Genomic DNA, 21,113 nt, shown 5'->3' with positions numbered 1-21,113 from the left:
GCAAGTGCTGGTTAAGGAGGGGACAGGGAATGCACTTAACATCCAAGTGTCTGCCATTACTTAATTCATTTTAATATAACTTTTAAACAGCAGCTTCAAGCAAGAATAAACTTTATCCTGTTTTGCTGAAAGGGAATTTCCATAGTTCCTTCTCAACACATTCAGGCAACCAGAATATTTTATTCTTCCTCCAAAACCTACATTACTAAGCAGGAATAAATCGATGTGTGTTTCTAAGAGTGTCCCAGGCACCTTCGGGGGGATGGCGTGGCTGCATTTTGGAGACTGATACATCTCTGTCCTCTGAACCAGGAATGTTTTGATCTTGGACTTGCGTCAGCAAAGTGCCTGAGAAAACAAGCTTTGTCCGATAGTTGTATTTTTAGGAGCAGAGGAGTCCAGTTGTTGTGGTGAAGGAGCTGAGTTATCCCACAGCACCTGGGCGTATCCGAACTTCCCAAGCTCTGAAAACAACAACTGACCTGGTTTCTGTGTGTTTGGGTTAAACCAGCGTGTGCCCTTCCTGATCAAAGGGACTGTTTGAATTTGTCACCCCCTTCATGCTCACTGTAGAGTAAAACTGCTGGAAGAATGGGCCTCAAATGAGTACGGTGGTGAAGGGATTGACTCACCATTTGTTGGTTTTGACTGTTGGGAAATGTGAGTCACCAAACTGATTTGGAATTTGATTTTGAATGGCTCCATGTCCCCCAGTTCGCTGTCTGAATTTATATTTAAATCAAACTGTTGGGGCTCCTGCCATTCCAGCAGTTGGCTGAAGCATTTTGGGAATGCAGGGTAGTGGGAAAGTAAGTGAAAAGCAGTTTCAGGGGGGGCTCTGAAATGCACTGACATTCCTGGGCATTAACCTCGGGTGTGAGCTTTGAGCAGTTTGGGCTCTCAGCGGAGCGACACATTTTAATTGGCTTTACTCCTGTTTTGCATGGCCGTGAAATGGCAGCCCAGGGCAATAATGTTCATTTTAGTGGTTTGCTGGCTGTTACCCACTTGTGAGATTGTAAAAGTTAACAGAACAAAGTGCAGCTTTAATAGGAAGGCGCCTTGAACACTAACGCACTTGGCAGTGTTTATGTGCTGGGGTGGTTAATGGGAATTTATCCCAGGCTCCCAGCCCTCTGGAAGTCCCGTGGATCTGCTGCCAGCAATGGCAAGGAAATGCTGGAAGCCTTTGACCACCAAGCCCAGCTTTGGTGAGCTTTGTGAGCACCCTGTTTTCTAGCCAGAAGCCACCATCTGAAGGGCTTCTTGTGACCTTACTCCTGTTACCACTCACCTGGAGCGTCTTGAATTTCAGCCTGAAGCTGAGCTCAGGTGCTGCTGTGTTGTGCTTTTAAAGGGAATTGTGTGTAAATGTTCTCAGCAGCACTCAAGGTCACGGAGGGGATCTCATGAAACCGGCACATGACTCCATGTCGTGACTTTCACTTTTTATTTGGGAGCTTGGGAGGTAAACAGAACGCTGCTCTGCGAAGTTAGCAACCTTCTCTTTTGTGTGCTGATTGAAATGAAGCTGTCTCGGAGCTAATTGCACGCAGTGGACTCTGCTGTGGGAAGGTTTGAATTTTTGTGGAGTCTTTGAGTCCCTGTGACAGGAAAAAAAAAAAAATTTGCTCTGTTTCTTACTTGTCCTTTGTGTAGAGAATCCTGTATCCAGACTCTCACCATACCCAGGCAAACACATCCTTGTTTTTGCAGACTCTGAAGCACCAGCTCTTCACAGGTTACAGCAGCTTTTTTTTTTCCCTGCTCTTTTTCATTTTTTGTGCAGAATTAATTGTTTCTGAAAGGTAACTAAGTCTTCCTGATGCAAGCAGCATTTGCTTGGTCATATTTTAACAGGTTGGGGTTTTTGATAAAAGCTGACAGATCATGGTTTCCTGACGAGCATTTTGTTGTGTTAAGACCAAACCTAAGGAGTAATTTGGATTGAGACTGACAAGAAAGAAATTGGAGCTGCAGATCCCTGTTCGTAGGCTCAGAGTGCAGGAAATAATTGCTGTATTCTCATCCAGTGTCCTTTCATCTCTGGGAACAATAACAATTACCAGTAATTTGCTGATATTGGATGTATTTGCATGGGTGCCGTTTAATTTTGTGTGTGGAATTTTGGGAGGTTGTGCTGAGCAGAGTCATTATTACCAGTATAATTTCACAGGGCTCTGGTCTGGTTTATTCAGCCTGTTGGACACTTGTTATTTGTCATTATTTCAGCTCGGTGATAGATGCTTTTAAAGCTCAAACAAACAAAACAAAACAAAGGATGGATGAGGGAATGAGGGAGAGGATTTGAGGTTTTTTAATACCCAAGTGTTGGGGGTTTGTTGTAGTCCTGTCAGATGTTTTCCTTGTCCATCTGTCCTGTTGGCAAATAGCAGGAAAGGCAAAGGATGGAGGGCTGAGCTCCTTTGGAGTCGTGATCCTCCTGGTGAAAACACGATGTGAAAACCCTCCTGCAGCAGGGGAAGAGCTGCCGGTCCTGTAAACATCCCCTGCTAATGAGCTGCTCTGCTTTGGAGGGGATCAAACACAGCTAATGCTTTTCATGGAGATGCCTAATCAGGCACAATAGAGCCAAGCAAAGCTGTCAATTAAAGCTTCTATTAACTTGCTCGGTATAAATGAGCCTGAAGGCACAGCGCTGTCTGAGCTCCCCTCCTCGGCTGCTGGGCTCTGGTAAAGATTTTGTGATCAGTGTTAGCCCAGTTTTGGAGCTCACTTAGGTACACTCCATCTGCATTGGTCTTTTCTCCTAATTATTCAAAGGGCAAAATGTGTGCTGAAGTGCTGTTCCTTCAGATAGCAGCAGCTAAGAAGTCTTGCATTTATCTGATGCCAATTAAGTAAGAATAATTGAGATTATTTTGTTAAAAGCAGTGCTGAAACAGATCTGCCAAAGAGCCCTGAAGATGAGGCAGCCATTAAGGCACGATATTAAACCCACAGTATATTGGTTAAAAAAGGATCGGTTTACTGGCAGAAATCACAAAGAGGTTTACTGAGGGTAAATTAGAGGTTAATTTTACTGAATTTTCCAAAGAACTTTTTTTTAAAGTCTTCCCAAAACCAAGAAGTTTTCCTTCAATAACCTGTAGCTGGTGTAAATGTTATTGTAAGTAGTGTGAACTCTGAAAATTTCACAATTCTTTGTGTTTCTCCTGAGCAGGCAGTTGGGTGTTAAACTGGCTGTTCCATTTCTGTCCCTTCACTTGGAGAAGCCGCTTACCCTTCTTTACCAGTTGTGTTGCTCGCAGGGATATTTAATGCATTAATATCTATTTAATGCATTCTTAATTACCCGCTCACACAGGCAGGAAAATCTTCAAAGCCACCGCACTGAGTGCCATCCCCATCTCTGCCTGGTGACGGGGTGTGTGACACAGGGGTGGGGTGGCAGCTGGCTCCTGTCCCCTCCTGCTGCCCCATGGATTCAGAGGGTGCAGGGGCCAATAAATGCACATTTGTGAGGAGGTCAGTGCAGGAGCTGCTCTCACCTGAGCCTGCCTCAAACAGGAGCAGGGGAGTCACCCAGCAAGTCTGGCTGAACACAGAAACACCGCCAGGCTTGTTGTGAAATTAATAAATTAGTAATTGCTTGGCTTAACGTGTGGGAATCAAACCCAGGGCTGCTTGCAGTTGTTTGGTGTGTGGGCAGGGGAGTAAGGAGTGCTGGTTTGGCTTAAATATCATTAATGGCAATAATGATTTAATTTTTCCCCAGTGGCTGTGGGAAACCGAGCCGTGCTTGGTGACCAAAGCTCCTGGGGCAAACAGCTGGGCACCGGTTATTGGTGGGAATATCTGCATCTATTCTTGCTAATACAGTGAATTATGGCATCTGTTCTTGCTCTGTGCCCCCGAGAGATGCTCTGCCTGTGCCCTGCCTTGTGCCAGCTCCAGCAGAAGCTTCTCCTGCTGCTTTGGGCTTGGCTCCAGGTCAGCACCTCCGAACCTCGGTGTGGGCTCGGAGCAGCCGTGCCAGGATGGCAATCCTGGAGCCACAGCATCCTGTCCTGGGAGCCCAGCAGAGACTCCAGAGAGTCCCTCTGGCCCTGCCCCTCAGCCCCGGGAGCCTTGGAAGGGTTCCTCTGTAGGTAGTGTGAGTTCGCTGATTATTCCCAGGAAAGATTTTGAAGTAATCCCGAAGGAGCGAAAGGTCACTGAGCAAGAAGGGCATAACTCTCCCAACTGGATAATTAAAAAGAAAATTAAAAAGTGTGCTAAGTTGAGATTGACTTGTGGCCATGCTTTGAAGATTAAAAGGATTTTTTTTTTTTTCATTTTGGATGCAGGAGGTTGGGATTGGTGGGAGGAGGAGTTGGGCTGCAAATTACTGAGCTGTGAACGAGATCCCAGGATCACTGACCGAAACGATGGATATCTGCTCTTTTCCCTCCCGCTTTTTAAAGCATTTACTCTTGCAGCTGGAGTTTTCAGCCTGGCTGCTCACTGTGTAATGCAGGGTGATTTTTAGGCATGCAAGCAAATGACATATTGAATGAAAAAGTAAACAAATTATTTGTGTAGAAGTGTTTTGCCTTTGGAAAATAGAAATAGCAGCAGCTTTGGCTGAAGGGTGGGACTTCCCATGTTCTTTGCACAGCGTGTTGGATTTTTCTGTACAGTTTAACCCACCCGCCTGAACCTATTAGCAGTCACAAAAACAGGGAGAGAAAGGTAAAATACGAGTGTGCGAACTAAGTGTGTGTCGAATTTGGGACGGGAGGGACCTCAAAGCCCAGCCGGACATCTCCCACTATCCTGGGTGCTCCAAGCCCTGGCCTTGGGCACTGCCAGGCGTGGGGATTCCGGGAATACATGAAGGTAATGATGTGTTCATGGTAATCCGGGAACACACCAAGGTAATGAGGCGTTAAGGTTCCTACCTCTCACCCAGCGCTGTTGCTCAGGCTTTGCTTCTGGCTTTTCTTCGAAGACAGGATTTGAGCTTTTGCCTGTGATTACAGGAATACCTGGAGCTCCAGGAAAGGAGTCCGACTTCGTTTATGAGCAGGGTGGATACAAAAACAGGTCCCAAAAAGCACAAATGTTCCCCAGTAATTTTGGAAGTGCTTTTCATCTGTGCCTGTGGCGTGCAGGGCTTTGGCTTCACTATTCTTCTGTTCTTTCTTGACAATGATTCCTTATTTCTTGCCCAGAAATCAGCCACAAGTATTCCTAAAGGCGCTTCCACCTTGTAATTACCTTTTCACACAGAACTCTGTGTCTGCTTTGATGTACATCTCAGATCCTGGGTTGTTCTTACAAGTATTTAAAAATACACCATTGCAGGAAAAGTCCTAATAAATACCTTAATAATACAGATGAGTTGGGGATTTAAGAGCAGAGGTTGGCCACAAAGCATCGCGTTGTCCAGCTGGAAATGTGGGATTCGTTGGCCATGGATTGCCCCAAGGTGTCCTTTCTCTAAGAGAGAGGGATTTGTGGGCTCAGGGGGGACACCCTGAGTAGGAGCCAGGGCTGGGCATTGCTCCCGGAGTTACCTGGGGAGCTTTCAGAGCAGTTCCAGTAATTCTGGTGTCGATTTGAGTCAGCACTAGGGAAGAGCAGTCGATGTTTTCGTGTTACAGCAGATCTTCTGGTAACTGCTTTCTCAATTCATAATTTAATACATTTATAAACATCACTGGAAGTTCAAACTGAATAGCTGAGTCTTTCTGCCGTTCCCAGTTGTGGGTGGAAGTGGATCTATTTATTGTGCTCGTGTGTGATGCTATTTTCTGGGTTTGCTGTATTATGTTAAGTGTGTTCTGGAGGATGTTCATGGGAGGCTGCTGATTAAATAAGCTGGTGTAAAAGATCACATGTTTGCCGTGGCTTTGGGAGGAAGAATCCTTAAATTAGGAGATGGCTACAGAAATGTAGTGAGGGGGCTCATTGAGCTGCCAGAAAGGAGGCCTCCTCCAGCTCACCCTCTGGATGAAACAGGATGTTCTTGCAGGGAAGCTGTGCCTCTCCCTGAGCACTGCTGACTGCATCACTCTTCCTTTTGGGTGCTCTTTCTTGTTCTTACTGAAGGTTCAAAGGAGGGATTTGGTTAGCAGGTGTTTGCAGTGCCTGGGTTGCATTATTGTTATTTTTGATGTGGTGGGACATAACTGTTGTGTGCCACCCCTGTGCAGGGGGAATAGGGGACTTCAGAGAGCGATTTTATCCTGCCTGAACGCTGCAAAACTGCAGAGAAAAATCCTCAGAATAAATATTCCAACTTGGAACACTGTCAGTAGTTACCAGTGTGTGTCCAAGAGCAAACAGAATTTGGCTGGAGCACTCGGAAGTGTTGGTTCATCCTCAGACTGAACACTGAGTGTCTGAGAAGAAGGCAGAAAATTGGATTTTCTCATAATAATCAAAGTGAACTCCTCCTAGGAGTAACATTTCCCGTCAGTAGGAATGCATCCGCCAGTTTGCATTTCAGATATTAAGCAGGAAATAAAAACGATGAGCGGCTGTGTCAGACCATCATGACCAAGCTCCCTAGGCTGAAGCAGAGTGAGAGAAATCCTCTGCTGTGATTCCTCTCCCACAGCAAAGTGCAGCCCCGCACAGCACTCAGCTGTTCATTCCCACCTGGCTTCCACACCAGTTTGGAACTTGGAAGCTGCACTTGGAATTTTGAATTTTGAATTAGCCTTCTCCTGCAGTGACAGTGATTCCAGTCCCTGCTCACTCCAGGGAATTGTAACCCAACCACCCACCCTTGGATCTGTCCTGACATCAACCCTGGCAGCTGGGATTGAAGTGGAGGTGCCCAGATTAGCAGGTGGTTTATTTGGATTGAGTGTAAATGCAGAGTAATCAGAAATTAATTGTTCAAATGTTGAAGTTCTCCAGTCACTGATGAATTTTGCAGTGATTAGTTTTAATTGCAAGGTAAATAGACAAGTCTTTGATTGCATACTTAAGAATTTTAATTGCACTGAACTCAGTAATACTTTGAACTGTGATATTCAGGGCAAGAAGTATTTGAGTGCCTATTTAAAAAACTAGTTGGATTAAACAACAGTTGGACATTGGAGTAAAAAAGCAAATGGCTTACTTCTTTTGAAAGCTTAAGTTTTCCTCTTGCTCTTGATCACTCAGTCCTTTAGCTCCCTGTGAGCACATGAAATGCCTTGAACCTAAAACAATTCCAGCACTTTTTTCCTTAAAGTGTTATAGTTTAGTGATCTTCAGCCAGTCTGGGTACAGCAGTTGGTATTTTGTGGTCTTAAGGTTTGGTGATGTTTGTGTTAAGGGCTCTAAGATTTCTTTAGGTTGAAATGAAGATACTGGTGTTTGTGAAAACGTTTGGAAGTCAGAAGGAAGGAGGAAAGGAAAGGATCTCATAATTGGAAAAGGAGCAAACCGAGGGGGAATCTTTTCAGCCTCTCTTTGCGGTGGGGATTAAAGGCTGGCACATCCTGTGTGTTTGTGTGAGCACACACTGCAGAGGGGAATCAGCGGAGATCCTTGGATCCCTTCCAGGGATCTGAGCGAGGGATGAATGAGGAGCATTGCACGGGGCAGGCGTCAGCTCTCGGTTAACCATGCCCTGCTCAGGCCTTGGGATGATGTGGGACCGAGCACACGCCGAGCCCAGAGCAGCACGCGGCAAATTCCCGCTGGATGGACCTGAGGAGCTGAATGATGGAGCATGGAGGGGCTGGATGGACCCGGGGAGCTGAATGATGGAGCATGGAGGGGTTGGATGGACCTGGGGAGCTGAATGATGGAGCATGGAGGGGTTGGATGGACCTGGGGAGCTGAATGATGGAGCATGGAGGGGCTGGATGGACCTGGGGAGCTGAATGATGGAGCATGGAGGGGCTGGATGGACCTGAGGAGCTGAATGATGGAGCATGGAGGGGCTGGATGGACCCGGGGAGCTGAATGATGGAGCATGGAGGGGCTGGATGGACCTGGGGAGATGAATGATGGAGCATGGAGGGGCTGGATGGACCTGAGGAGCTGAATGATGGAGCATGGAGGGGCTGGATGGGCCTGGGGAGCTGATTGATGGAGCATGGAGACCTGGGGAGCTGAATGATGGAGCATGGAGGGGCTGGATGGACCTGGGGAGCTGAATGATGGAGCATGGAGGGGCTGGATGGACTTGGGGGGGCTGGATGGACCCGGGGAGCTGAATGATGGAGCATGGAGGGGCTGGATGGACCTGGGGAGATGAATGATGGAGCATGGAGGGGCTGGATGGACCTGGGGAGCTGAATGGGGTGCAAAAAGGGCATTTCAGGTGTGCTGAGCTCACCTTTGTGCCCTGGAGCTCCATGTTCTTGGCCATCTCTGGGTTGGGTGCAAGGGGTGGAGTCACTGCCGGTAAATCCAGGCAGAAGCTGCTCACTGGGTGCTGCCTTGTGGAGGTCTGTTCTGGTTATGGCTTCAGGATCAGTTGTAGGGTGATGGTGTCTCATTAATCCTTTGAAAAGGGAAATGGGGATGAGTAACTCTGTGTCAGCTTGAGGCAGGGGCTGTGATTTGACAAATGACAAAGAGATGGTCAGGAGGGTAAGGACAGCCTTAGGCAGGGCTGTGCTCCCACAGAAGGGGAGTGGGGCAAGGAGAAGAGGAGATCCATGGGAAGCAGTTTTAGAATCCTAGAATTGTTTAGGTAGGGAAAGACCTTGAAGACAAATAAAGTCCAACCATTAAGCCAGCACTGCCACATCCCCCACTAAACCATGCCCTGAATGCCACATCTCCATGGCTTTTATACACCTCCAGGGACAGGGACTCACCCTCTTCCCTGGGCAACCTGTTGCCGTGCTTGGCAACCCTTTATTTATTTCTTGTTGGTTTTGTTGTTGTTCCAAGTCTTTCACTTCTTCTCCTGTGTCTCACTTTGCCCTGTGCCCATCGTTGTTCCTCAGCGTTTTTCGCTGGGGAAGTGGAGGAGCCCAGCAGAGACCCGGTGTGTTTCAGTTCCCCGTGAGGTTGTGGGTCCCTGACCCTTGTCTTTGGGAAGAGCTCTGACATCTGGGACCTCTTGAGAATTTGTCCGTTTTGCTGATAAAAACATTTGCCCGAGGGAGGCGCATGAAAAAACGCTCGGAGAAAAGCTCCATCCTGGTTGCAGCTGCTGCAGGCAGGCATGGAAATATTTGTGCCAGTTGTGTCTGGGGGCTCTGGCTGGGTGTTCCCCCATGATTTTGTGGCCCAGCTGAAGCTCCCGGGGCCGGGCTGCTTTGCGTAAACCCGGCGGAGGCGTGGAGTAAAGGGGGAGTAACCATGCGCTGCCTCCTGCCCTGCCCTTGTGTAACCGTGGGCTGGGAGCAGTTACACAATGGGCGAGTACAAAAAGAGTATAAAAGTGCTCCTGGGGCATGAATGTCTGCATCCTCCAGGCTGCTGCTGCTGCGGGAGCTGCTCCTGAGAGCTCGGTGCAGGTTTGCCTTGGGATTCACAGCCCGGTGGGGATGGTTGCAGAAATTCAGCTCGTTTGGTGTCAGCTTCATGAAATAAGAAACTTTAAAAAACGTGTATTTGCAGGTGTTAATAACTAACTTTCCGTATCTTAAAGGTTTGAGGGTTTAATTTCTCATTTTAAAATTGCTATCACTGTAGAAAGAGATACTACTTCAGAAGTATTTGATCTTTTCTGTTTATCTGTACATTTTGCTTTCCTTTTAATCTTTAAAATGGGAAAAATTTATATGATATTTATGTAGTAAAAGAGATATTAAGAAAGCTTGAGTACAAAGGTACAGCATCTTGGTTAGTTTCTGTAATTTTATGAATTCCAAATCCTAATAAGTTATGCTAAAAGGAAGTGTTTATTTCCAGACAAGCCTAATAGATGTAAGACTTTTCAAGTGTGGGATCAGTTGCTGGCTTTGTAATGATTACTGGGCTCAAGCTGTTCCCTCTCCAAAGGAGCCACAGGGAAAAGAGCCTCAGCTTCTGGGAAGGAGCTTCGCATCCAGAGTCAAAAAATTGGCACATTACCTCGATTTACTTAATAAATGGAATTTTCCCTAGATGAGTCTCTAACTCCACCTTTGTTTTAACTTGATTAAAGTCTTGGAAAGAAGGGAGCTTTCATCAAAGTGCCAAGTCCAAGTACAAAGCAGGCTGAGAAAGGACCCAGTGTGAGCTCAGGTTGCTTTGAGGGCCATGAAGGAGCTTAACGAGCTGGGTATTAATATCCATAATAACGGCGAGCTATCGGAATGCCCAAATTATTAATTCTCCCCAGGGAGACCGTAAGGACTCCATAGCATTATAAATCAAATTACCGTGTGCCATGCGCTGTGCGAGGTGTGCTGAGCTCCAGGGCAGACTGAAGGAGCCGTGAGACAGAATTTAATTTTTATTTACCCTGAGCCTGGGGAGCTCTGCAGGTGTCAGTTCCCAGCAACCTTCTGCTTGCACTTCTTTGGAATTTAATCTCACATCCCCGTCCACTGGTGGGGTCTCCCGGAGGGTGGCAAATGCACTGCACAGAATTTGGGCAAAACTGCTGCCTTTTGGGACAAGAAAATGGGAGTAATGGGGTGAAAGATGAGTGGGAACTGCTTGGCCAGCAGTGTTCTGATCAAACACCCTGCAGGGTGGCTGATGACACTCACATTTCAGCTATTCTGGTTTAGAATCCCAGCCTAACTAAGCTCTCTGTTAATAACTTGACTCGCCAAACTTGTGGTTTTTGAAAGCTCTGAGATCCTGCGTTAAACTCCTCATTCAGCTGGATTTAAGTCCCCTTCTCAACGAGCTCATTCACACAGGAAGCTAATGAGATTTAGCTAATGTGCTTTAAATACATGGAAGGTTTGAGCTCGGCATAACTTTCCTGCTTAGCTTTGTGTAGACTTGCCCTAATAACGTTGGTCAGTTATTAAAGCACCGTTCTGGATGGCAATCAAAATACCAACTACTTAAAAATTCATTAGTGCCTCCACAGAAAGAATATGTTTGTGCTTTGGAGAGCTACTTCGAAGTGAAGAGAGAAACTTCTTAAAGTGCCCACCAGCTCTTTTTAAAACCTAAATTGAGCTTTTTAGAACTCAGATGTGAGGAAGTTCGGGTATGTAGCAGCATTTTATTTGTCTCGGCTGCAGGTGAAGACGGACTGTGTGGTGTTGGGTTAAATTTGGAGTCTGCTTTTCTTGTTGTGGATGTGGTTCAGTGGAGGGGGGAATCTCTGGAGCGTTTAGGATGTGGTGATATTTCAGTGCAGCTTCAGTTGATGGGAAGGAGCTGGAGAGGCCCTGCTGAAGACAAATCACGAGTCTCCTGGGACCAAAGAGGCTGCTCCAAACTCCCCGAGAAAAAACTCCCTCCAAGACTGAAGCAGGAGGGCGGTTTTTACAAGTAGCAAAAGAAAATTAAGTCTGGGTTCTGAGCACCTTCTTCACATCGGTGAGATGGTGAAAATGCCCTGGAAGGCAGAAGAAATGCCTTTGAGGCACTCCCTGCATGTGTGGACAGTGGGTGGGACCTCACAGGTGCCGTGTCCAGGCTCAGGTCTGGGATGGAGCAGCGTGGGGCAATTGGACTCGTGGTTGTGGTTCTGCAGACAGGACTTTGATTGCATCCTTTAAGTACTTACAGGGCTTTTTAAACCTGGGTGATGAGAGGTTTGTGGAATGTTTTTAACTGGGGAGAACCTTTTTCCTAGGAAAACATCCAGCACCCTTTGGACACCTCTGAGTAGCCAAGTTCTCTTTTGAAGAGAACTTTCCAGTGCTCTTTTGGTGGCTTGTAATTTGGTTCTTCATATTTGAAAACCCCTTGGTGATGTCCTGTTCCGTTTCTAACAGGTTCTCAGAAACAAATAACTGATGTTTATTTATTTGAGCTGTGAGATAGGTGTGGACGGCTGTGCAGGCTGGAGAGGGAAAAGGGGAACAGTGTTGTAAAGTTCTTCTGGAATTAAAACCAGCAGAAAAGTGAGAACATGGGTAAATCCAGTGCCCGGAGCTGATGCACAGCAGACAAGGTCTGGCTAATAAAAAGATGAGATTTGGGGTTTTAATGGCACAAAATGTACAGAGGTTTTGTGAGGGTGTAGCTAGAGCCAGTGGCGATCTGGAGAAAGCTGCTATTCCATAATTAACTGGGAATTGCCTTGCCTTGGTGTGGAATCGTGTGTCTGGCCAGGCACAGCTGTGCTCTGTAAGCAAACTCGGTCAGATTGGAGCCTCCCCAGCGTTCCTCACTGTCTGCCCTGCTGGAGCACTCCCTGCTCGCTTTGGTGAAGGCTTCTGGGCAAGGAGTTCGTGCCACAGCTCCCCTGATCTCTTGGCATCCGTCCTGTGCCTTCTGCAGCTCCCTGGGTACTCGGTGCCAACCCCAGCCTGTGTCTGCCTGTCCCCTCCTCAGTGTCTGCCTGTCCCCTCTCTGTGTCTGCCTGTCCCCTCTCTGCGTCTGCCTGTCCCCTCCTCAGTGTCTGCCTGTCCCCTCTCTGCGTCTGCCTGTCCCCTCCTCAGTGTCTGCCTGTCCCCTCCTCAGTGTCTGCCTGTCCCCTCTCTCTCTGCCTGTCCCCTCTCTGCCTGTCCCCTCTCCGTGTCTCCCTTTGGAGCCCTGCCTGGCCCGTGGCACCTCTGTCCCACAGTTGGTTTCTCTCTGACTTGTCCTGCAGAGCAGGATCATCTGCTTGGCCTAAATACACCTTTTTAACCCCAAACCCAAGTAAATCCAGTGCTTTTGTTGCTCGCTTCAGCTCTTCACAGCTATGACACTGCAGGAACTGAAATTTTGCTTTAGCCTCAGCCTCTGGTGTGTCCTTCCCACAGGGAGCTCCCCAGCCTGAGCCCTGAGCAGGTGGGGTTAAAACTGGTTTTATCTTCTGCTCAGACTTGGTACATGGAACAAGAAAACAGCATGCAGGGAGTCCAAGTCCCTTTCCACCTCTCTGCTGCCTGTCTGCTGCCAAAAATACAATCTCAGACCTAGAGGATGCCTTGATTGCGTTAAAACACATCATGTGCCCGAGTTCCAGAGGTGCCAAACACTTGGAAGTACCAGGGAGGTGGTGAAATTCCAGAGGCACCTCAAGTGGGACAGCTTCTGGCTGAGCATCATCTCTGCTTGCAGGAGAAAGTTGGTCTGTTCACATGAGCCTGACAGCTAATTAAAAGAATAAATTGATGATGGCAATTAAGCAGTGACCTTAATTTGATTCTAATCTCCTCAGTGGGTGCAACAGCCAGAGTTTTTTTGGCTCTTCAGCCATCTGTGACAGCCAGAAAGGTCCTGGTTGGCTGTGCCACCACTCCCTGGGGAGGTGTGACATGGGACAAACCCAGGCGTGGGCTGTCCCCTCCCCAGCTGCCTTTATCACCACACTTGTTGTGCTTCCTTTAGGAATATTCCCTTGTGCAGCAGGGCAGGGCCACCAAATTCAGGCCAGTCCCTGATTCTCCACAGGGTGGGGACTGGCTGGGGACCAGGGCAGGGATTGTCTGAAGGGACAGGGAAAGTCTAAATTATTTTGGTTGTCACTGGGTGGTGGGCTCAGCTCAGCTGGGAGAAATTTAGGATCCAGCTGGAATTCAGCCTTCCTGGTTTTAGGAACGTTTTTGGTTTGAGTTTGGCAAATAACGGACTACACAGGAGGTCCTTTCACTTTGGAAAAACTGTAATTTTCAGGGCTGGAAGTCATGGGGGAGCCTGAGCTTCCTCCAGAGGGTTAATCTCTAGGTTTGTTCGTTGCAAATGAGCTTCACAAAAGCGTTGCCATGCTTTTGAGCATGACCATGCCTAGTCCCAGTGCTGCCAGGCAACAGCACCAGCAAAAGGAGTTTAAAAAAAAACCCAAATCAGCCCAAACTGAGAGAAGAGCCCCAAGAACTTGCCAGTTGCTCAGGAGTGTCACAGCCTGGAGGTCAGGTGGGCTTTGTTTTCCCCTGTCTTTGCTTTGCCAGGCTCTGGATTCAAATATTGATGTTGAAGGCGCTTCAGCAGCGTAGGGAGGAACTGCCACAGCAGCAGATCTGATCCAGGGAATATTTTTGGTTGCTTCAGCCAAAAGCTATATGCCGTGCTTTTAAAGGAAACAGTGCGTGCAAGGGAGGTGTCTGGATCCCACTGCCTGCTCCTTTGGGGGTTCACGGCCAGTTTTCCCTGCCGTGGCAATAAGCTCTTTATGTCTGTCTGCACCTTCTGTCCTGCCCAGGTTAACCCTTGGATCTACTTAAGAGATGAGCTGTGAAAGGATTTTTTACTGGCTCACAGGCACTTGGGTACCTCGGGAAGTGGAAGCTTTCCAGGGGCGGATTTTCCTGCAGGAAAACCTTTGTGCTCCAATGGATGTTTTTATTTGTGGTGGAGGTTCCAGAGCAGAGACTTGCTGAGAGAAAAAGAACATTCAAACACAGTCTTGCATCGTAGATCTCCTGTCTCTGATGGGTTTTACCCTTTTTCCATGAGCTTTGAAACACATCCTGATTAGTTTAAAAGAAATAGCAGCGACCTTGGCAAAAGGGAAGGTGTGGTGGGTGGTCCTGGAAGCATGAGAAGGTGATGTTGTGTCAGACCAAGCACTGGCACCTCTTCCTGTCCTCTGCTGGTGGCTCCGAGGCTGGAGGAGCTTCTTGCTGGAGAGAAGGCAGATGCTGGAGGTGCAGAGTGGCCTCTGCCTGGCCGGGAGGCTTTTCCTCCTGAACTTGCACCTGGGCTCTCTCCTGCCCTTTGTGTAAATCCTAATCTTATCTCCAGCACTGTAAAGCCCTGGCCTCTCTTGGCCTCCTGTGTTAAACACACGTGTGCACTGCAGGTAATTCCTGTGGGAAGGTGAGTCCTGACAGAGGTTTCATTCCCAGCCTTTCCATTGGATCCCAGCCTGCAGATAATGGTGCACCACATTCAGCCGGATGCTGAATGGGTTTTATCTCTTTTGTTTTATCTCTTTTTCCAGGACTTTTCAGCTCCTGAGGAGCTGGATTTGCTCTGGAGGGCTGTAAAAACGCCTGAGTCATGTGGTGGGACACGGGGGCTGATAAGGAGTGATCTCTCCCAGGTAGCTTTAGGCAGCAGCAGAGTTTATCTTCTCCTCTTTGACACTCCTGATTGCAGAATGAAAGCATTCCGGGAGCCTCTGATGATCATCTGTGCCATTAAGTGCAATGTGAATTGCTGGGTAGAAGCAAGAAGAGCTGGGACATTCCTTCTCCTGGTTTTTCTTGGACCAAGCCCTCCTGACACAAACCGTCCCTCTCTTTAGCAAAAGCAGCAATGAGGGGATTTTGGCCTGTGAGTTGGGAGTTGCCTGTTTGGGAATTGTTATTTCAGCTCCGGTGTGTCAGCAGGCCATGGATCCAAGGCAAGCTTTGCTGCTGTCCTGCTGGAATTCCCAGGGAGTGCTCCAGGCCTGGAGAAGACAGCAGCCCTGCTGGTGTGCGGCATGACAGAGCCTGGTCTCTCCTCTCTGGAGGTGCTGCTTAGTGCCAGCTGAGCAGCTGAGGCTGCCAGGGCACCTTAGGGCAGATCCTGTGCCTGGCAGCTCCCCTGGCTCAGAAGTATTGGCCCTGGCTGAGGGAGGTGTCCTGCTGCCCTTTCCCTTCCCAGTCCCAGAGGATAAAGCTGCCAGACTAAACCTCGCCCGTCTCCATCTCTGATTTTCTTGGAGAATAAAATACATCTACGATGACAGTGGAAGGCAGATTCTTTTCTCTTTGTTCTTGTGTGCTAGGAAAACAAAAAAGCAAAAATCTCCTTTCTCTACAGGGAAAGCGAACAAAAAACCCCTCCAAAAATCCCAGCCCAGTGCCCCCAGACCTTTAACCTGTTAACCAGTTACCTCGCCTCTCTGCCCTGAGCTGCACTTTGTGCTTATTGTGAAAATGGGAATGACAGGTTTTTTCCAGAGCAATGAGTATTCAAACCAGTCTTCTTCAGTCTTCAAGTGAGAAATAATTATGCTACCTTAATATTTACTCTCACAAACAAATCTTAACTCTGATTTGCAGGCACTGCCTTCCATGCCATACTGATTTAATTAATGCTTCAAGGGATCTCAGTGCCCAAATTGTCTTTTTTATGGAACTTTTCAGGAGATACCTACATTGCTTTGAAAGTTTTAATATGTCTTTCACCTCAAGGAACCAGAATTTTCCAGCAAATGGGCAATTAACAGCTATTAAGAGGTTGTAATGTATTAGTATTCATATATTAGTACAGTCCTGAATTGCCCTCAGCAGAAGAGTCTTTCTCAAGTTCAGTTATTATTGCAGTTACAGTAGACAGGAGCTGCTGGCATTTCCTGAGCAGCACCTGCAAGGGAGACATCAGGAAAAACCCAAGTTCTGCTTCTTTTTTTCCAATCCAGACCTGTGCTTGTGAGTGCCCATGAGCTGTGTTTCCACCTTAGGGTTCAGCTGAAGCCATCATTAACTTGCTTTTGAAGTAACACCAGTGTGAGTGGGTTCTGCTGCAGAAAACCCCACTTTCTGTGGCTTTCAAGAGGCCGTTTTGCAGGTTCTGTCCTGTACTTTCACCTGTACCTGACCTGGTTTCACCTGCAGGTGTAGGCAGCTGCGTTCTCTGTTTAAAGCTCAGTAACCACAGGTTGCAAAACTTGGGTTTTCTGTGCTGTCCTGTGGGGAGTTTAGGTTCAAATATGTTAATTCGTGTTCTCTTGTCTTGGAAATGGAAAATGTGGGAGGACAGTGGACTGGCTGGTCTGATTTAAGGAGCAAATGTGGGAAAACTGTACTGGAGTGACCCACTGAGGTGTCTGACCTTTCCAGTTCCCGTGCCAAAAGAGAAGTGAAACTCATTGAAATGCAGAGTTTATCCTCAAGCAGTTCCTTCAGCATCAGGCAGATCACTTGGAATGTTCTTCATACAGCTGAGAATTTGGGGACAGTTTTGGGTTGGGATGTCCAGCAGAAGGGGCTGTTTCTGTCTGAAAGGCTTGTGTGCCTCGCTGTCCATCCAGTCTGAGCTTCCCAGATCCTTTTTATTTCAAAGTAAGTTGATGCTTTATATTTCAAAGTACGTTTGATTCAAAGAAAGGACTCAATAACAGAGGTAACCCTGGAGCAGCTCTGGAAATTCACCCTCCTTGGAGGAGCCCAAGTCTCCTTTGTGCTGGAGGTTCAGCTGTTCTGCACTGCTCTGTGCCTGGAGTTTGTTCCCAAAAAGTTCTGTGGAAATCTGTGAGACTGGAACAAATCTCAGGTTTCAATGTGCTACTCATGATTGAAAAACACAGGAGAAGGATGGGAGAATAATCAGAGTATTCCCAGTATGGGAGAATTTCAAATACCTTGACTGATAATTACTGGGGAGGAATGACAAGAGTCGGTGAGTCACGAGCACGAGCACGAAAGGGAGCCCAGGCTCTGGGGCTTGTGCTTTTGCACATCTGTTTTTGGGAACAGAAACATCAAATTCTCCCTTCCTGTTAGAGTCCTGGATGCTGAGAGTTCGAGACTTTCTGTGCTGACAAGCAGTGACCCCCCAGGAGAGCACTGCACTTGACCTGAGGCCATGGAGAAAACTTCCACAATTGATTGATAACACTGACATAGAGGGTGTGGAGTTTGATTAGAGGTGTGTAATATCACAGAGTGGAAAACTTAGAGTTTAGAGTTTTAAAATGTAGTAATATCTAGAGAGCAAGATGGAGGTTTTAGAGCAGAGGCTGGTCCTTCTTCTTCATAAGTTTGGGTGGTAATTTGTAGTTGGACAGAAAAGTCCACATTGCAGACTTCGAGTGATTAGTTATTGGGTTAAAATGTCATTTCTTAATTGAATAGTTAAGCCTTAAAAGGCCTTGTAAAGAAAGGTAGTTAACCCTTTTGTAACTTGTTAGTAGCATGCTGTAGAACTCAGGACTTGTAATATGGATAAGAAATAATAAACATCTAAGTCTGAATGTGAGCTATCATCTCAAGTGCCTTCAATCCCAACCTTAACAGAAGGAAAGAAGCCAAGAATCAACATATGATGGTGCCCTGTGTGAGGAACGAACTCGGGCCCTTCAGATTATGAGACTGACTTATTTCTCTCCTAAAAAAACCCAATTCCTCCCTTCCCTCCTAGGAGCCGTTGATGGGAGCGCCCCGCTGACGTCCCAGCTGGATTACTGAGCTCCTGTGTGACTCCTGGAGCTGCTGCAGCTGGAATAAGGAGCTGTCCTTCGCTCTTGGCCTGTCCCAGAGGCACCTCCTGGGTGCTGCATGCAGGTGCTGGACGTGCTGGAGACCATGGGCATTGGCAAGAACACCACGGCCAAGTCAGTGGAGGCTGGAGGCTCCACGGAGGGCAAATACGAGGATGAGCCCAAGCACCCAACCTTCTTCACCCTGCCCGTGAGTGACCCAGCCCTGCAGTGCTCCAGGTGTACCAACTCCTCCAGGTGTACAGACACCTCCTACAGGTGTACCAACACCTCCTACAGGTGTACCAACACCTCCTACAGGTGTACAAACACCTCCTACAGGTGTACAGACACCTCCAGGTGTACAGACACCTCCAGGTGTACAAACACCTCCAGGTGTACCAACACCTCCAGGTGTACAAACCCTTCCAGGGAATGGTGCTCCAGGTCTACAAACACCTACAGGTGTACAAACACCTACAGGGAATGATGCTCCAGGTGTACAAACCTACAGCTGCTGTGTGGGATGTTTTTGGGGAGCTCTCCGGGGTGTTTTTGGGGAGCTCTCTGGGTGTTTTTGGGGAGCTCTCTGGGTGTTTTTGGGGAGCTCTCCGGGGTGTTTTTAGGGAGCTCTCTGGGTGTTTTTGGGGAGCTCTCTGAGGTGTTTTTGGGGAGCTCTCTGGGTGTTTTTAGGGATCTCTCGGGTGTTTTTAGGGAGCTCTCTGGGTGTTTTTGGGGAGCTCTGTGCGATATTTTTAAGGAGCTCTATGTGACGTCTGTCCCTAGCCCTGCTGTTACAGAAATGATGCCTTGCCATGCTCCTCACATTTTCTAAATGTCAGAGCCAGGTGTCAAGTGCCCAGAGAGAAAACTGACATACGAGGTGTGATGGCAGAGGAAATGTTGATTTAAAAACTTCATCTCTTCCTGGTTTTGTTCCGTTTTGAAGGTTGTGATAAATGGTGGAGCCACGTCCAGCGCTGATCAGGACACGGAGGACACGGAGCTCATGGCCATCTACACCACGGAGAATGGCATAGCAGAGAAGGTCTGTGGGGCTCCCCTGCTAGCTGGGAGCTCATTCTTGCTCTCCCAGCTCGTGCTTTTGCTCCCCTGGCTGCGAGGTTTCCTATCCCAGAGCTGCTGATTTGCACATTCCCATCACCCCAGGCAGTTCTGCCCTCGTGACTGCTGGTCACACACTTTGGTTGCAGCACTTGGGGCATGACTCAGGAAATGGTGGAAGCAGTTCATGCCCTTGGTTGGGATTTTTCCAGTTTTTTTCTCCATTCTTTCATTCCCTAGGCCTGTTCAGTGCTGATCCTGCAAGCTGAGATGGTGTGAATCTGAGCTTTTGTTTAAAATAAGGATGAGGGTTATGGTAAATCTGAACTTCTGAAATGTTCAGTCAAACTGGCTTTGTCTGTCTCTGAAAAGCCTCAGCCCGACCCAAGATTTTCAAATGTCCTGGCTGAAACAGGAGCAAAACTCCTGGTTCCAGGCAGGGGCATCATGATGCTCCTTCCTTCAAGGCCATAGTTTCTCTTCGGGCAAGGATGACTCCAAGGGATGCAGTTAATGCTTTCACTCCTGAATTTCAGATTTCAAGCATCCCCTGAGCAGCCAGAGGTCTGCCAGGGCTGGGTTTGGGGGGAGCCTGGGCCTGGTGCACTCCCAGCTCAGTCTGCCCAGGTGTCTCACTCCCATCCCCATCACACTCACATTTCATGGACAGGGTTTTGTTACCTGTGAAAGTCTTTGATGGCTGATTTTTGGAGCGTGCTGGGGCTGGAGTGGAGAGGCACAATCTGATCAAAGCCTTGAGCCACAGGTGTTTGGGTGGAATTGTGCAATGAGATAAGCCATCTCTAGACACCAAAGAGTTCCTGCTTTTCCCTAACGTGTGCTTCCCTCCCTCCCAGCTGGTCCACGGGGTCAGAGCTGTGGGTGATGGAGAATAATTCCTCTAAAAGAGACCTTGAGCTTTAGAGGAAGCAGATCTCCCTGAGTTAAAGCTTTGCTGTGGCTCCCAGTGAAGGAACAGGGTGGGGAGCCCTGGCACTGGGTGCCCAGAGCAGCTCTGGCTGCCCCTGGATCCCTGGAGGCGCCCAAGGCCAGCCCGGATGGATGGAGCAGCCTGGGATAGTGGAAATGTTGTTTTCTCCAGAAATCTCAAAAAAAGCCCTCAACCCACAACCTAATCCAAAATAAAACCCTCAGTCAGCTAAACCATCAGTTCCTTCCCTCATTGCAGCAAAACAGTTCACTGATCTGGCTTCCTTTGCTACTTTAAATTTGTAGGATATTGTTTAATAATAAATCCAAAGCTGCCCCATAGGACAGAAAATGAAAGATTCAGTTCCTAAGTGTGTGGGAATTGTTCAGCACATGACAGGAATGTGTCCCTGCCTATGGCAGGGCTGGCACTGGGCCTTAAGGTCCTTGCAGCCCAGCCAGGGGAGGGTCAGGCTGTACATCGGGAGGAATTTTTCTATGGAAAGGGTGGTCAGGGATTGGAAGGGGCAGTGATAGAGTCCCCATCCCCATGGTGTTCCAAAAATGTGTGGGTGTGTCACTTGGAGATGTGTTTGGTGATGCCCATGGTGGTGCTGCTGTGCTGGTGGTCAGACCTGAGGATCTGAAAGGGCTTTTCCAGCCTCAACCATTCCATGGTTCGAGTTCCTGATTTTTTTTTTCCCCACATGTTTGTTTTTTTTAGAGAATTGGGTCAGGAGAGAATTTGCTCCTTTTCCAGTCAATGAAAAGCTGTCACTGGTGCTGCAGGAGGGTGTGTGCAGGCCTGGGGAGAGCATTGCTCAAAGTGCTTTGGAGAGTTCTCTCAAATGAGAGTTCTGCAGTTTGCATTTCTGCTGCAGCACCCTCGACCTTCCTGCAGCACTGGATGTGAATTATCCCCGTGGATTTGCTTCCCCAGCACAAGGCTGAGCTGGGAGGGCAGTGCCAGGCTCGGTTTGGCTCGCTGGCCTTGCAGGTGGCACCAAGTGGCGATCACCTCGGCACAACCCGTGGA

General features: G+C 48.0%; 1 protein-coding gene across 2 annotated transcripts in view; it reads left to right on the top strand.

Moving 5' to 3' along the window:
* Positions 1-21,113, top strand: part of SLC23A2 (solute carrier family 23 member 2) — a 49,394-nt gene that overhangs the window by 4,553 nt on the left and 23,728 nt on the right. Inside the window, exons 1-3 of one of the 2 annotated variants that reach the window (XM_068174373.1) lie at positions 9,300-9,422; positions 18,025-18,293; positions 19,032-19,130. In XM_068174373.1, the coding sequence (XP_068030474.1) occupies positions 18,162-18,293; positions 19,032-19,130 (231 nt within the window). In that variant the 5' untranslated portion in view covers positions 9,300-9,422; positions 18,025-18,161. Of the gene's footprint in view, positions 1-9,299; positions 9,423-18,024; positions 18,294-19,031; positions 19,131-21,113 lie in introns of those variants that run through there. The other variant, XM_068174372.1, reaches the window with a different exon arrangement.

This window comes from Anomalospiza imberbis, chromosome 28 (assembly GCF_031753505.1).
Source record: "Anomalospiza imberbis isolate Cuckoo-Finch-1a 21T00152 chromosome 28, ASM3175350v1, whole genome shotgun sequence".
Taxonomy (NCBI): Eukaryota; Metazoa; Chordata; class Aves; order Passeriformes; family Viduidae; genus Anomalospiza; species Anomalospiza imberbis.
This window is presented reverse-complemented; position numbering and strand designations above follow the sequence as displayed.